Source organism: Poeciliopsis prolifica, unplaced genomic scaffold (assembly GCF_027474105.1).
Source record: "Poeciliopsis prolifica strain line A6 unplaced genomic scaffold, Auburn_PproV2 SCAFFOLD001, whole genome shotgun sequence".
In the NCBI taxonomy this organism is placed as follows: domain Eukaryota; kingdom Metazoa; phylum Chordata; class Actinopteri; order Cyprinodontiformes; family Poeciliidae; genus Poeciliopsis; species Poeciliopsis prolifica.
In genome coordinates, this window is record NW_026562376.1 from 25669737 (window position 1) to 25684919 (window position 15183).

The 15183-nt window shown below is 38.2% G+C and overlaps 1 protein-coding gene across 1 annotated transcript; it reads right to left on the reverse strand.

The window, feature by feature from the left end:
* Positions 1 to 452: 452 nt before the first annotated feature.
* On the reverse strand, positions 453 to 15022 carry slc7a10b (solute carrier family 7 member 10b). The gene is made up of 11 exons (XM_055041356.1): positions 14797 to 15022; positions 9955 to 10159; positions 8868 to 9019; positions 5956 to 6081; positions 5716 to 5869; positions 5151 to 5274; positions 4717 to 4820; positions 4538 to 4634; positions 4043 to 4192; positions 3226 to 3403; positions 453 to 3141 (listed from the first exon to the last, which is right to left on the reverse strand). Exons 1-11 carry the CDS (start codon positions 15020 to 15022, stop codon positions 3011 to 3013), a joined length of 1647 nt encoding a protein of 548 aa, XP_054897331.1. The 3' UTR covers positions 453 to 3010.
* Positions 15023 to 15183: the final 161 nt, after the last annotated feature.

Here is a 15183-nt window from a genome sequence, read left to right on the forward strand (position 1 = left end):
AAATTTCCAGATGATATAAAACCAATGAGTAAATTCCGGTGAATTTGTCATAATTACACTGTCACAATTTATTTATTTTTTTTTAAATGTAAAACTGTAAGACTGCATCATGTCAGTCTCCGCATATCAACGAAGAACAAAAACAAAGATGGCTGCCGCATCAAGCGCCTTTCTGAGCCTCATGTGAGAAAATAGGTTCAAAGTTTACATTACATTGCTTGTTCCAGCAGCTGAGGTGAATGAAACACAATAAAGGCAGTTGACATTCTTGAAAAATAAAATGGACAAATGTGACATTATATTCTATTTTCATGTTATATTTATAATCTATTACCAGAAATTATTCTTAAGAATTGCCAAAAGTCAATGTCAACGATGTTGGTCTTATATTTTCCATGAAAATAGCCGGAAAATGTCGTTTTCCTGGTATTGCAATGATTTTGCCGGGATAATGCTTGTTCTCTCTCTAAAAAAAAAAAAAAGAAGTTAGTTTTGGAAAGTTGTGTGTGTGTGCGATTGACCAGTTGTCTAGAATGATGGGGTTTTTTTTCACAGATTGTAAATCCATCGATCAATTAATTTTTATTCATAGAACACTTTTCGTACATTCACATGTAAAACAAAGTGCTTAGAGGTTACAAAATGACGGACAGACATAACACCTCTAAAAGTTTAGATCTGATTAAATTAAGTAAACAAAGAAAAAAAACCCACAAATAACTGCAATGCCAAAGTGGAGAATTAAAAGAGAAGGACAAATCAGTCAATAATGGGAGCAGTGCATGAAGGAATGAATGATCTGAAGCAATGTTGGAAAGATGTTGGAAAGAAAGGCAGGTTAAGACTTCCATAACAAAATGACAGCCTGATTGTCAGAAAAAGGCTGCAAAGTGGGTTGGGTGCACACTACTGTTACACTTTCCATGTTGATTGAATTTTATTTGTTGAATAAATAATGGCTATAAGGCCATCGTGCATCTTTAACGACCTGAAGCCTGGTTGAAAAAAAATGCTAAATCCTGGAAAACATTACATGGCTTTTATGACGTACATTTTTTTATACAAACATCTTCTAGAATTAAAATCACTACTAGTGTAGTGCCCAAAAAATTCTTAAACAAACAAGGAAGACTGCCATAATGAGTCATGTTTGCAGTTAACCTCAAGCTAAGGGACACAATGAACATGTGGAATGTGCCAAAATAAATTAGCTTTTTGGCCACATTGTGTTGCAGAAAACAAACCGCACATAAACCATGAACACAGAAATCCCAGAGGGACATATTAGATTGGAGGCATTACGCTGAAGAAGTCCTCCACTCTGCTCCTAACATTTAGTCACATCAGGAGCTCTCGTAAGACCTACGGTGCTTCATGAGTAACTTTTGTCTAACCCAGGTAAAATTTTACCAGACTTCCTTACAATTCCAAATTTTAAGAAGTTAAACTGCAGCAAGTCAACATCCCAAAGTAGTTTTTAAGTACGACTCAGAAGGGCTAAATGTAAATGTACTCTCCACATCTTAGATTTTATTTGTAAAAATATGAAAAACCAGTATGCTATTTAATACCATTTGCACAGTGTTTTAACCTGTGAGTAAGTTAATTGACATGTTAATTAAAACAAACAAACAAAAAAACTAAACTGTTGGGAAAAGCTATAGTTAATAACTGATCAACAGTTTAACTGACAACTACGTGACAAGATACATGTCTTTCAAATATTTCAGCTTCACTAAGTTGAAAAATTGAGTTGCAAAGTTACAATTGCAATTGACAAGTCTGGAAATTGCTCTAGGTTCTGAAATCATTTTTGAAAAACTGCCAAACATGTAACCAAAAAGACAAGCAAAAAGTTATCCATAACGTCTGACCAAAATCCAGCCTCATTCAAGCTCTCCCTGAGAGTAATTCTATTGGCATTTTTGAGAAAGTGAAACCTGTACATGTTTTCCTGCCTGGGTCAAGCGACAGCAGTTGGATGTCAAAGCTATGTTCACCCTAAAGTTAGTCTAAGCCAGTCTGGAGTGAGTTCAAAGTGAGATTGATCAAAAGTGCCACGTGACTGTATATTTACATTATGATTATTAAACTCTTGAGAACTATACAAAATGCTGCATTGTTCTGTAATATGAAATATTTCAGTCCAAGCCAAAGATGTGGCAACATGAACAGGAATGAATGTCCTCCAGCACCAAATGGACTACAAAGGGCTTTTAGTCCCAACTTGGCTTCTGCTCATTTGGATTGCGGTGTTGCTGCTGTGTCAGTGAGATATCTGTCAGGCTGTAGTAGATCTAAAGGGTTGCTTGACAAAACCAGAAGCTCACATTTCAATGCTATGAAAAAGCATTGTAATGTGAGTGTTACTTGCAACACAATTCTTACGTTTTGCTTACATATATAGATATATATATAGATATATTCCATTTACGGAGGCCTTGTTTGATGTTAACATTTGCCTGATGATCTGAAACATCAGGCAAATGTTTCAAAAACATTTGCCTGTGAGAGGGAAAGGGGATTTTACAGTATATGGCACTTTTTAAAAATACATTAACAAAGGGGTCAGGTAGCAGAGGAATGGAGGGGGAGACACAAAGTACACTTTTGTGGCATTTTAATTGATTTCTAAAAATAAATGGTGCCTAATTTTTTTTTTACTTTTTATTGGTTTTGATCTGTTCGAAAAGACTTTAGAGCCCAATGAAATTCTAAATGTAACTAAAAGGCATGATTACCTAATGTCAGTCAATCAGGGTTCTGTAGAAGAATGAAAGGGGAACAAAGGCCATTAGATTTTCACACGTTGATCCTCAAAAGAAAATACATGAAATTTAAAAATTCACATGTCAAACAGAATATTGAATATTAGATGAAAAACTGATTTATCAGGATCACAAATCAGACTGGAGACTTTCATTGTAGTAAAGAATGCCTCAACATGAACAACAGCAATTTAAAAACAGGAACCAGAACACAAATCTTCACATTCTCAGAAAGGAAACCTTTACGATCTGCCAGAAAAACTCTTCCTGCCTGATGACCGATCAGTCCATTCTGAAGGACTGGCGATCTCAATCGGGTCAATCTGGGGAAAGACCACGAAACACAACTTCTGGCCCACAGATGTAGCCCGTTCTGGAGAGAAATAGGGCGCAGAGTTTTGTATTAATTGCATTAATAAGAGCAATAATCAAAATGTCTCTGTTTTTACAAACTCACCAATAAAATTGTAGATACACTTTGGTTTTTCTTTCCAGTGCACACCCAGAAAATAGACAGGAACACCGGTAAGCATGATGACCAAACCAACACCACAAACGACTGGCTCTGAGTACAGGCTAAATCCCAGTAGCAATGCCCAGAACATAAGGTAGGACACAGGGACAAGCAGGTTTACCTGGGAGAGAATACCAAGGAAATTTGTTTAATGACTACGTCATTAAACAAGAACGACTCCATTACGTCAAAACAGCCTGATATATAACTGCATGTCATACAGTTAAATGCAAAATTATTTATACCTCTGGCAGATTTAAATTTACATTTCTTTTAAATAGACAATTTTCTCTGGAATTGGCACAGGCATCTCCCAAAGAATAAGAAAATGCAAGGATATCTTCTTGATAATTAACAGAAAAGTCTACAGCAACCAGCCCCTAGCCTAGCTACTGCCTACCTATGCAATTTCTCTCAATTTTTATGTCACTCCACTGCTCAGTCTGGGCTTTCGCCCATTGAAGGGAATTTCTCTGGTAGAATTTCAACCTGGTCAATCAGGCAACAGAAGGAGAATTGAGAACAATGACATTGATTTTCTGCAGCATTTTAGTTTCAGCGATGGCAAAAGTGAACAAAGTCATTCAGTCTGTGTTGAATTGACATTAGCAGCCGCCTCATTCAGCTCAGCTCTGCTCTCTTTGCAGTGGAGGATGATATTTACAACTCAGCCAATTTCCAGCATAGCATCAAAAATTCACAGGCAGACTTTAGCGAAGCGATTTATCCTGCATTAACTTGTTCAGTTTGTTAATTGTACCTTAATAGGTCGATATAAGTTAGGTTTCTTCCAACGGTACCACAGCAGACCTGCGATGGTGACACCGTATGACAGATAGTTGATAAAGGAGACGTAGTTGATCAGGTTGTGGGTTTCTCCGATGCACAGGATAACAATAGTGGCAGCACACTGTCAGAAAACACCCATGACATGATGATTTGATGAGGAGCAATTTACTTACTGACCTAAAGCACCTCACAACATGCTGTACTTTAACCCTTTTCAAAACAATACCCAAAACATGGTCTTATTTAAAACCTCATAAACTGGCTTATTTAACTTGACTGAACAAGAGGTTTGAACCTGCAGCAGTTGTGTAATGTTTACAAGGTCCACCTAAAAAAGTGGCCCGTGCATGTTAATAGATGCATTTAAGTCCAGCTGCTTTCAAACAAAACACATACTGCTCATTCAAATTGCAGATTTTAGGCACATGAAAGGAAACCCATGATGTGACTGTGTTACTATACATACGCAAACCAGGAGGGCTGGGATGGGCGTACATTTCTTGTAGTGAATCATAGCTAGCAGGCTGGGAAGATGCCCCTCTCTGGCTCCTGAGAAACACAACCTGCAAAGTCATACAAGCCATCAGCAGCTGGGCTTACGATGCATCAGAAGTTAGATGAGGCAGGAAATGTTGTCATTTGTACCTTGAAGAGGTGAACAGGTAGCCATTGATTCCCCCAAAGGTGGACAGAGCCACTGAGATGGGCATAATGATAGCAAAGGCTCCAAGCAGTTTCTCACCAAATGTCTGAGTAGAGAAACAACAGTCAGCGATTCCTGGAGAGCAGAAGCAATGACTGAGTGGGATCAAAAATTGTTGATTTTGTTCCTCCAGCCTCGAAATCACCTTTTTGTCTCTTACCTTTTGCCATTTTATGATGAGTTATGGAGGGAGGCATATTTATAAGCACAGACCTTAAATTCAATTTAACTTGATGAAGTTAAATTATTATTATTATTTTTTAATTCTGAAGGAATCTTTATGCTATTTGTCATCAAAATTAGCTGAGATGGAAAAATGTTTTATAGTTTGTATGAATACACAAATGGGTTTTTTTCAGTCCATAATATTACTCACAACAGCCACAGCATTGGAGGATAGCAGCTCCTCAGGTGTCATGGAAGAAAAGTAGGCGATGTTGGTGAGCGTATACACAAACGTCACCAGTGGAATGGAGATGTAGATGGCGCGAGGCAGATTCCTTACCAAGTGTACGTCATACAGAGCAGTAGAGAGAATGCAAAACAATGTATTAGTACAAATCTTTTTGATAAAAAGTCAGAAGGTAAATGAAGATAATTATTGTAGCTGAGAAATGCTATCAAATTATTATTATTTAAACGTGACATTTAAATTTGTTTATCAGTATTTAGGTTTAATCACTGCCACTATGACATTGCATCAGAAGAATAGAATAAATAAACCAAATATTTGCATTAATTAGGAAAATTAGCTGGGCAGTTATAAGATAAGCAGTGAACTGGAATCAACAACATTACATATCGTCCTACATTCTATTCATTATATTTAAGAGATTTATATAAAGGTCCATAAAAGGTCAAATATCTTCTAACAATTGGTGAAAGAAAGAAAGCCCAATAAAAGAACATTTTACACTGTTTTTAGAATGGCAAATATTCACCGTCTGGGGTCAACCACCTCTTCAGTAACGTAATTGAGAAAGTTCCACCCACTGAAGGCAAAGGAAGCCTGCAGGAATGCCAGAGCAATCTGTCCAACGGATGGTGTCCTGTCCATGGAAAAGGCCACCTTAGTAGTCAGTGCTTCATAGTTTCCTATGAAAAAAAACACCAACATTAATATATTTTGGGTTTTAAATCACATTGATGCAGTACAAGGGTATCCATTGTGAAAGATGTACCATTGAAGATCTGTACCAGACCCACAACAATGATTAGACACAGAGCCATAAGTTTTCCCACTGTGAAAACATCCTGGATTCTGGTGGCCATACGGACACTGGAGCAGTTCACCCAGGTCAGGAATACTGAAAGACAAAGTTATTAGGTATTTTGAGAGGTGAGAAAATTGGTCTTTTTTACAGGCAAAATAATTTATCATTTAACCTTCTTCTTTTACACGTTTGAGAGTTGAAAGACATGTAGTCTTTCCACTAAATAGGCTCCAATATTTTGTACTTGGTATTATATTTCCAAGTGACTGACATATTCAAACATTCAAGTCTAGTTACTGTGGGGCGACTGTTGGTAGAGTAGTGGTCTTGTGATGAGAAGGCTGTAGGTCTATTTCAGCTTCCTCCTGCCACATGTTGATGTGCCCCTGGGCAAGGCACTTAACGCCACGTGACCTAATGATCGGTGTATAAATGTGTGAGCATTTGTCAGTGCGAATGGGTGAATGTGACTCTAGTGTAAAGTGCTTTGAGAGGTCAAAATGATTAGGAACTTGCTCTATAAGTTCAATGCATTTACCATTGAGTGCCTTGTAAATTTATAGCAGGAAAAGTATATTTATTTTTAAATATCATGTTGGTGATGGAAGAAAGATAATTGTTATGCAGGTTAAAAAGAACATAATTGACTGGTGAGGAGGCAGTCTGAGGAATAAGTCAGTGAGAGCACAAAGCATTGTGCTGGAAGACAGAGTTTGCACAGCTTAGAGCTTACCAGTGTTAGGACAAACCTAAAACACAATTTTCTCAAATAATGTTCATCACTTGGATGACAAGATTAATTATTTACAGCTGCCAGTGCGCAAAAAGCAGGATTTCACATCAAGATCTTGAAACATGTTTCTGTGTCCGCTTTCTCTCAAGATTACCTGACATGGATGTTTAAAAGTGGTAACCACGAGCAGTTATTAAAAGTCTGCACAACAACTATTTGGAGTGTTTTGAATATCATCAGATCGAGGATGTGGTTCCATTGCACTGTTGCAATGGGCAGCAGGAGCTAAAGCCAGTTGCTACCCAGAGCAGGAATGTGGGAAACAGAAGAATGAGTTAAGGCATGACTGCTTCACCTCATCCATCACAGCCAGCAGCACAGCCCAGCTCCCGCTCATGGTGGCCTTTCTTTTCAGAGTGAAAATAGACCCATCAGCTCCATACAACCAAACTGCTTCCATTAAAGGAGGAAGTAACAAAACAAGAGTCCCCTTTGCCACACTTCAAGAGCATAAAGTTTACAACTCAGGAACAAGTTCTAAAAAAAAAGAGTAAATAGTATTTGTGACAAGGTTTGCTTGACTTTGTCATTTGATTTGACCTAAGAGCAGAGCTAGGAGCAGAAAATCCGTTCGCTCATTATTCTGACAAATAGGTCACACCGATTACCAGTGGCAGGTTCTTTAAAGCAAGTTCAAAAGCTTGCTTACAATCAATTTATATGCAGTGTATGTCTTTCTTTATGTCTGGGGTCTCAGATGTCAAAACAGACGTCCCAACTTGGGTGTTGTTAGAAAAGTTGAGTTTTCAGCTGGGACCTATAAACAGAGTGTTAGAGAATCCTTTGGAGTCAGCGGGAAATTAAATGCATTTGTTAAAGCCTATTCCACAGTATGAAGGAATCAAGAATTGAACCAGGTCAGCATGGAACTAAATTTGTTTGGCTCATTTGCATGTTGCATATAAGTTGCACATTTACAGAATGGAAATGCTTTTTCAAACTTTCTATTTTTTTGTTTAGAAACAACAGCAAAGAAAAAAAAATAGGATAAACAAGAACACATTGACATGATCATCATAACAGAAAGGGAATCACAAGTATGTGAATCAAGCCTACAAGGCTACAAAGACCTACATGAACAGATTTAAACAGGGTGCATGGGGTTACATATGAATCATGATTCATTTATTTCCTAAATAAATTCCCTCAAAAGTAAAGTTAATCTCCCTTTATAGAACAGATCTGACTGCAGACATGTCTTTCCAGTATAGGAGATAGCAGCAGGATAATCCCAGAAATTGTGGAAATGTCCTGCAGAGTCATTTCCACACAATATCCAACAATTCCCAACCGCTATTATTAGAGTAATGGAAAATCTAAGTTTCTCCAGGCATATTCTCGCCCTTTCGCCTATATCACCATGTTCAGGGAAATTTGTTTAACCCACATGCAAAATCGGACACAGACAATTTGGAATTTATTTTTTTCTGGTTCAGATAAAAGCTTCATAACTGCGTGGCTTCTCAGGATGGGTCCAGGATTTCGACAACGTCTAAAGGAGGAGATATGTTAGTACTATTTCAAAAATCAAGTCTCTCATAGGGAGTTCTGGTGGATATGAGTCTCGGAGGGGGGTGTGATCCAGATTGCAGTTGAGTTTAGTGGATCAGCAGGCAGGCCAGCAACCAATGACGAGCGAGACTGGAGATGTTCGACCAGGAGATAAGTAAATGATTGATCTTCAAAGCTTGGAGAAATATTTTAACTCAGCTGAAAGACCAGAATCCTAAAAACCAAGATCCTAGCAAAATGTCAATACTTCAATAATAATAATAATAATATATTTTATTTATAATGTCCTTTATATCTTTTGATCTTAAAGGGCAAAAACAAAAATCGCAATGGATGCGGATAATTAAGTAAACTAATTAATGAAGTAATGTTGGAAGTCTACTCCCAACTTGTCAGCAACAAAATACATCAAGTTTTTTTTTTTTTTTACCAGCATTACCAACATTACAGAACTAGTCAGTACATCTCAACATTTGACCAATCCCAAGTTTCCTCAGTACCAGTCTGAAACTCCCAACACCAGATTCACCAAAACATGAGAATGAGCTGAAAATCTTAAGGTAAAAAGACTCACAAAGACACGTTGCAGATAAAAGTCGTGTTGCCATGTATGGAGGAGCACAGTTTTGGAAGACAGGCTGCAGCACATAGCTGGAGAAAGTAAGGGCAATAACAGCAAGGGTTGTTGGGTACATGATGAGGACTGCGCTCCACAACAATAGAAACCTGAAAGAGACAGGAAACCCTGGTGACATGGGACAAAATTAAAAACTCACCAAAAGAAAAGGAAAACTTTAATGGATTTTCTACACAAAAACACATTTTCTGTATTAGCTTCTAGATCATCGAAAAGCAAACAAAATGCTTGGATCAACATTGTACCCAGTTTATCAGATTAAAGCACTGAATTTCCACAACAGATGTTTTTTTGTTTTAGGTCCACACATTAAAATGAGAAATTGCAAAGGTTGTCCCTAAATGCTCGATCCAATCGGACATTACTAAAAAACATTTTTGGTGCTACAGTCTTACATCATCTCATAGGTTTTTATACCAGTTAAGATGAATCAACAATGAGGTAAGACAAAAAGGTCTCTGTACTGTTTTTGTGGAATTGTTTGAAGTTCAAGCCAAATGTCAAAGTTGTCACCTGTAAGGATTTGAGTTTTCTGTGTGTTTATTTAGGATTCTGTGTCAGTTGAATCTCGGTGTTGTCCTATCTGCGCTTGATTGATCCCAGTTGTGTTGAGTTTCCTTGATTACCCCCTGTGTATTTATACCCACCTGGGTCTCTTGTTCTCTGCCAGGTCCTTGTCTAGACTGTCTTTTGTCGTGGCTACTGTCTGCTGACATTTGTCTTGTGTCAGTTGTTTAAGTAATTTACCAGTTGCTTCCAACTGGTAAATTAACTGGTAAATTAGAGCTTTTGCCACTGCTCTTCTGTGCTGCATGGATTTGTTCCTTCATTAAATCGTCAGACTAAGCTGCTGCCTCACCTCTCTGCTTCTGGGTCTGCAAATTATGACATCACCTAATTCTTTAGAAAGTGCAAAGTACATTTCTCTTAAAACCTAAATTTTGAAAGAAGTATGTAAAGGAAACTTTTATGATGAATTAACTTTCTTGACTGAAGTGTGAAGTGAAGGAAAGCTTTTACTCACCCTGTCAGGCCACCAAATATCTCTGTCACATAGGAGTAGTCTCCACCAGATTTGGGAATGGTGACACCCAACTCAGCGTAGCACATTGAGCCTAGAGCAGCGACACAGCCTCCTAGTGCCCACACCACCAGAGCCAAACCCACTGAACCAGAGTGCTCTAGGACCCCCTTTGGAGAAATAAAAATCCCAGAGCCAATGATGTTTCCTGGGGAGAAGAAAAAAGTCAATGTAGCAGACCCAAAGGGTTTGTTTCCCAGACCATCCTGTGCAATCTTGGATCTCTTTATCAAGTTCAACATCACATGTTATAGTATTGATGGAAATAGCTGTCTTTGAAAACATTTTTTCTATTATGTTTAAAACAGAAATATGATAGGATTTAAACTGTGAGACACCATATTTATAGTCAGTATCTCCAGATTACAGATGTGTAGCCTGACCTCAAAAAGCCCCAAATTTTTCAAATTGTTGATTGTTACCTAGTTGGGCTCAGGCTTCTGTGTCATGTTTAATAAGCTTGCAATACATAGGAGCACAAAGAAAACCACATGAGAATGTGAGATATAAAATGACCTATAGTCTATAGGAGGATGTCATTTACCCTGTTGAGGAAAGAAAGAAAATAAGGTGCAGAAGTTCATTAGACTGTAACAAGATCAATGCACAACACAGTAAATGGACATGCAGCTCTGTTTCTATCAATTATACATCCTAGATCATTTGCACTTGACCCTGTGGTGGTTACAACAAGCAACAAAATGGAGCTGCAAGATGTTAGAAAAAACAGATGTTTAATCAAATTAAACATGAAAGTGCTAAAATCATAACATGTCAAGTTTACTTGTGTCTCTAAGCTTTCTTAGATTATCACTGTGTGACTTAATCACACAAAGATGGACAAAAGTCCAAAGACAGGAAGAGTGAGTTGGACAAACGAGAAAAGAACCTGCATGACCAAAGAAGCCTGAGCCACTGGAGCATGGACCTCTTAGCTAAATGCAGTTCTCTTCAAACAGACTGAGACACAATGACATGACGATGTTTGATATTCTGATGGAATAAAGAAAATTGATTGATATTGGGGACCAGCTCCAAGGCTCACAGAGAATAAAATAAATACATTCAAATAAATTACTTTTGAATTTGAAACTTCAAGAAACACCTTGGGTAAAACTAATAAAATCTAAGCGTTATTGTAGGCAACAATTAAGTTTCAATTTTAATGTCTAAATTAAAGTTAAATTCTCCCTGTGGTGACTTCAGCAGTATTTCTTACTAAATCAGCTGAAAAATCTGAGAATTCAGAGAATTTTATTCGAGCAAACTAGGAATAAAAGCAAAATAAGATGATATTAAAAGAGTTGTATTCAAAAATTTGTCCAGGACAAATCAATAAACCTGATTTGTCCAGGGCAAATCACTGTCTCTTCAGACAGTATTCATGGAATTGGTCCATTTTTAAAAGGAGGAATGAGTTAACTGGCTTTCACTAACATAATCTTACTTATCCAGCCAGATTTCCATAGGTCAGCATAAAGCTAGTTATCCCATCTTTAACTGTTGAAATAGTTTATGTTAAACTGCGACAGACTGGTGACCTGTCCAGGATAGGTCAAATTTATCCATACTACACTTGACCAAACTGCTTCACAATTTACATCAATCATTATCATTTGAAGGATTTGTCCTTAACTGTGGGAATTTTCTAAGCAACATTCACACTAGGAGTTAGGAAGGAATGTAAAGGCTATTAATCAGGACTCTCTTCAATAAATTCTCAGTATGCACAGAAGAGTGCCGGTAGGTCATACAAATTCAGGCTCCAGCACTACCAGTAGCGCAGCAGAAGGCAGCCAAGTGGCACACATGGCTCTTACATAAGCAGACATAAAACACACACTCTGGTCTGGAGAGGTGGGAAGTGACTGCCTCATGTCATCAAAATAGTATTCTAACATTGTTAACTTCATGCCAACAGTGCTTTTCATGACACTATGATGAACACATTCAGAATTATTCATGAAAATGTGAATTAAACAAACAACACTTTATAAATTAGAGCTGCACAGTATATTATTTGAGCATCATCATGACAATGTACCTGCACAATAGTTACATTGCAGCTGTAATACATGAGAAAATTAAACTCACCATGTTCTTATATACTTTTAAGGATACCTGACACACACTGTGTGCAGCAATCTGCCAGTTAAATCAATCGGTTTGTCGAAGCAGACCTACACATGGAGTGAGTCGCTGGTTATAATATTGAAAAATGAGCAACGACCAAAAGACAAAGAGTTGGTGCCAAAAACAAACACAATGCCATGATTTTGGAATGAATTTGGCTACAAGATGGATGATATTGACCAAAACGCGTGTTCTGTGTTGAGAGTGCCTTCCACCAATTTACGAGAGGTAACAATACTAATTTATATGAACATTTAAATCTTCACCATACACTTTAGTTCAACAAAAATAAAGACAAATCTGAATGTTGTCCAAAGCAATAATTACAGATTTATTTTTAGGAAGATATATATCTATTATCTCTATTAGGAGATAATAAGTTTATCTCCACATAATTTGTTTTATTCCAAGCTGGAATAAAGTAAAGGTAATTATGAATTAATAATACATATAAGTAGTTTAAGCAATCTTCATAATAATAGAAATAAAAATAATATTAATACTTTTCAGAACATAAATTTGCATCATAAGAACATTATTACAATAGTTACTATTTTGGGGGATCTCCACCACTAATGTCAATGCAGTAGAATTACAGTGAATAAAGACTTGATAAACAACAATATACAGGTGAAAAGGCCTGTTGTAGCAGAGGTCAGCGCCTGGTCAGCGCCTGGTCAGCGCTGCCTTCTGACCTTTCCTGTTTCCTTGTCCTCAGTGGCAGAGGCTCCTTGTAAAAATTCTACCTCTGAGGATCTGGCTGCTGCTGGGACCTGGAGATCACGCAGCGCCTTTTCAGATTGGATTAAACAGGAAAAACAATCATCAGATGATAGAATGGGTGAAGTTTGTATTTTGTTTTTCCATTTTATAATCCTTTCTCTTTTTCTGTCAGATATCAAGTTTATGTTTCTATATCAGGACTTTGTATTGATTTCCGTTCATATTCGCCACTTACTCTTGTCCTAGCAATGACTAGTTTATCACTAATCCTAACTTTAACCAAACTGCTAACAAACTAACTATTACTGCAAAAAAACAAAACAAAATACGTGAATCGATTTTTATTTGCTTCTTATCTTTCTCCTGACTGAGCCTCACTGCAGTCCATCTAACCTCTGACTCAAACTCCTCCACCCTGTCCTCCCGTCTCTCTTCCCACACCACCATGAAAGTGATGGAGAAGATCCAGAGAATCATGAAGATGTCTGCTGATCTTTGACACCAGAGAACTGATGAAATATTTCCATTCACTGTCTGGTCTCCTGTTAATGACCTCGGTTGACCTGCTGTCTAATATCAGCATGGAGAAGGAAAAGATAAACCTGCTTCAGAGCTGTGAGAGAAGAAGGCACCACATTGAACTGCTTGATGCTCGTTTTATCTGAGGGCAACAGGGACGCTGGATGAGGGTCGGTCTGGAAAACTCAAAGAACCAACACCAGCGCCAGCTGGACTGATGGAGGGGCCAGAGGAGAGGAAGTGGGGAGGATTAAGCTGCAGCGACACCAGCAGCAAAACGAAGTGAAAAGAGACATTAAGATAAGTTACACACACAAACACACAACTGTCACACACACACTACCACTACAGACTAGAATGACTTATATCGACATTTTTATGCTCAGTATCAGAGAAACTGTTTCAGTTGTTCCTGTTAACTCTGGGTCCTGAACAGAAGGACCACTGCCATAGATTGAGAAACTGTGAAGGAAACTCCAATTGACATTATGCCACTGAAATACAGCAAGTGGAAAAGTCTAAGCCTAAGATGGTTTTAAAATTTAAGATGGGTTACTTTCAAACACAACGTTGTCTATTTCAAATATATTCCCCAATTCAAAACTTTACTGAGGCAGTGGTTGTAATTTCAGACTCCAGTTCTGGCAGCAGAGTTCAGATTCAACCTCCACAGCATCAGAACCACCATGAGAGTCATCAGTCTGAAGCAAATGTTGCTTCAGACAATAAGGTTCAGGATTACATGCTGCCTCTCCTCTCAGATCTACCTCTAAACTGCTTTTTTAGGCCTGAAAATAGATCTACTCTATTATTTTATTACTTGCAATAATAGAACTTCAAAAACAAGATCTTCCAAATTTGGGAGTCCTTCATTTTTTATGGAAAAGGGAGGGGCAGATTTCACATGATGGGGAATGCAGACAGTAGCACTTGATAATGTTTAACATCAGAGAAAAATGAACTGAAATCAAAATTATGCAGTGAATGTCAGGGCTAGAGTTTGATGTTTTGGTTTTGCTGTATTTTCATAATGGGAAAAATCAAAGTCTGGGTAAATAAAATACATTAAAAGGTCAATTTAAAAAAAAATAACAATGAGAAATAGATTTAAAAATAATGTTTCTTCACTTCACTGTCATGGCCAAAACTGTTTAGTCAACCCTCATCAAATTTTAACTGGAGCAAAAACAAGCGAGGTGCGATAAAGTGTTCTGGTAAAGAGTCAGTGTCAGACTGGATTCATCTGTTGAATGAGTTAAAACCTGAGCTCTGACACACAGGCCTCATGTTGAACCGTCAGCCCTTCAGGCCTGCTGAAAAGCTTTAGTACCAAACAGAAGCCTGAGGGAAACTGTTGCAGTAATAAAGTAAGAAGAGGAGCTGAGCACGCAGCTTGTTTTCCTGCCTCACCTATGATGATTGTGCAGGCGCTCAGCAGCCCGATCTCCTTCTTCAGAGTCACCCTCTCCGGGATTTCCTTTTTCTTTTTCTTCTTCTTGGAGTCCGTGGCGGGTCTCTGCGTCCAGGAGCAGATGTTGTTGCAGTTCTGTCCTTCCATGTCTGGCCCGGTCTGAGTTCGCCTCAGTCCCAGTGCTCCCAGTGCTCCCAGAGCTCCGGAGCTTTCCTCACTTCTCATTCAAGCACGTTGAAAGAGCCGCGCTTGCGCAACGACAGGCCGTTCTCCAGGGTAGAATGTTAAATACCCAGAACCCACCGTGATACGTTCAGGAACCCCAGGGGGACCCGTCCCAAACCCGAGGCACCACCCGCCGCATCCAGACGGTTTTCAGGGACAGT

Bases quoted from the DNA above. Each gene is read 5' to 3' on its own strand.
- slc7a10b (XM_055041356.1), bottom strand. From the start codon at position 15,022: ATGAGAAGTGAGGAAAGCTCCGGAGCTCTGGGAGCACTGGGAGCACTG. The intron at 6,082-8,867 runs GTGAGTCTTTTT...TTTGTCTTTCAG, and splicing joins TTTATCTGCAACGTGTCTTT to TATTCCTGACCTGGGTGAAC. The intron at 3,404-4,042 runs GTACAATTAACA...ATTCTCTCCCAG, and splicing joins ACTTATATCGACCTATTAAG to GTAAACCTGCTTGTCCCTGT.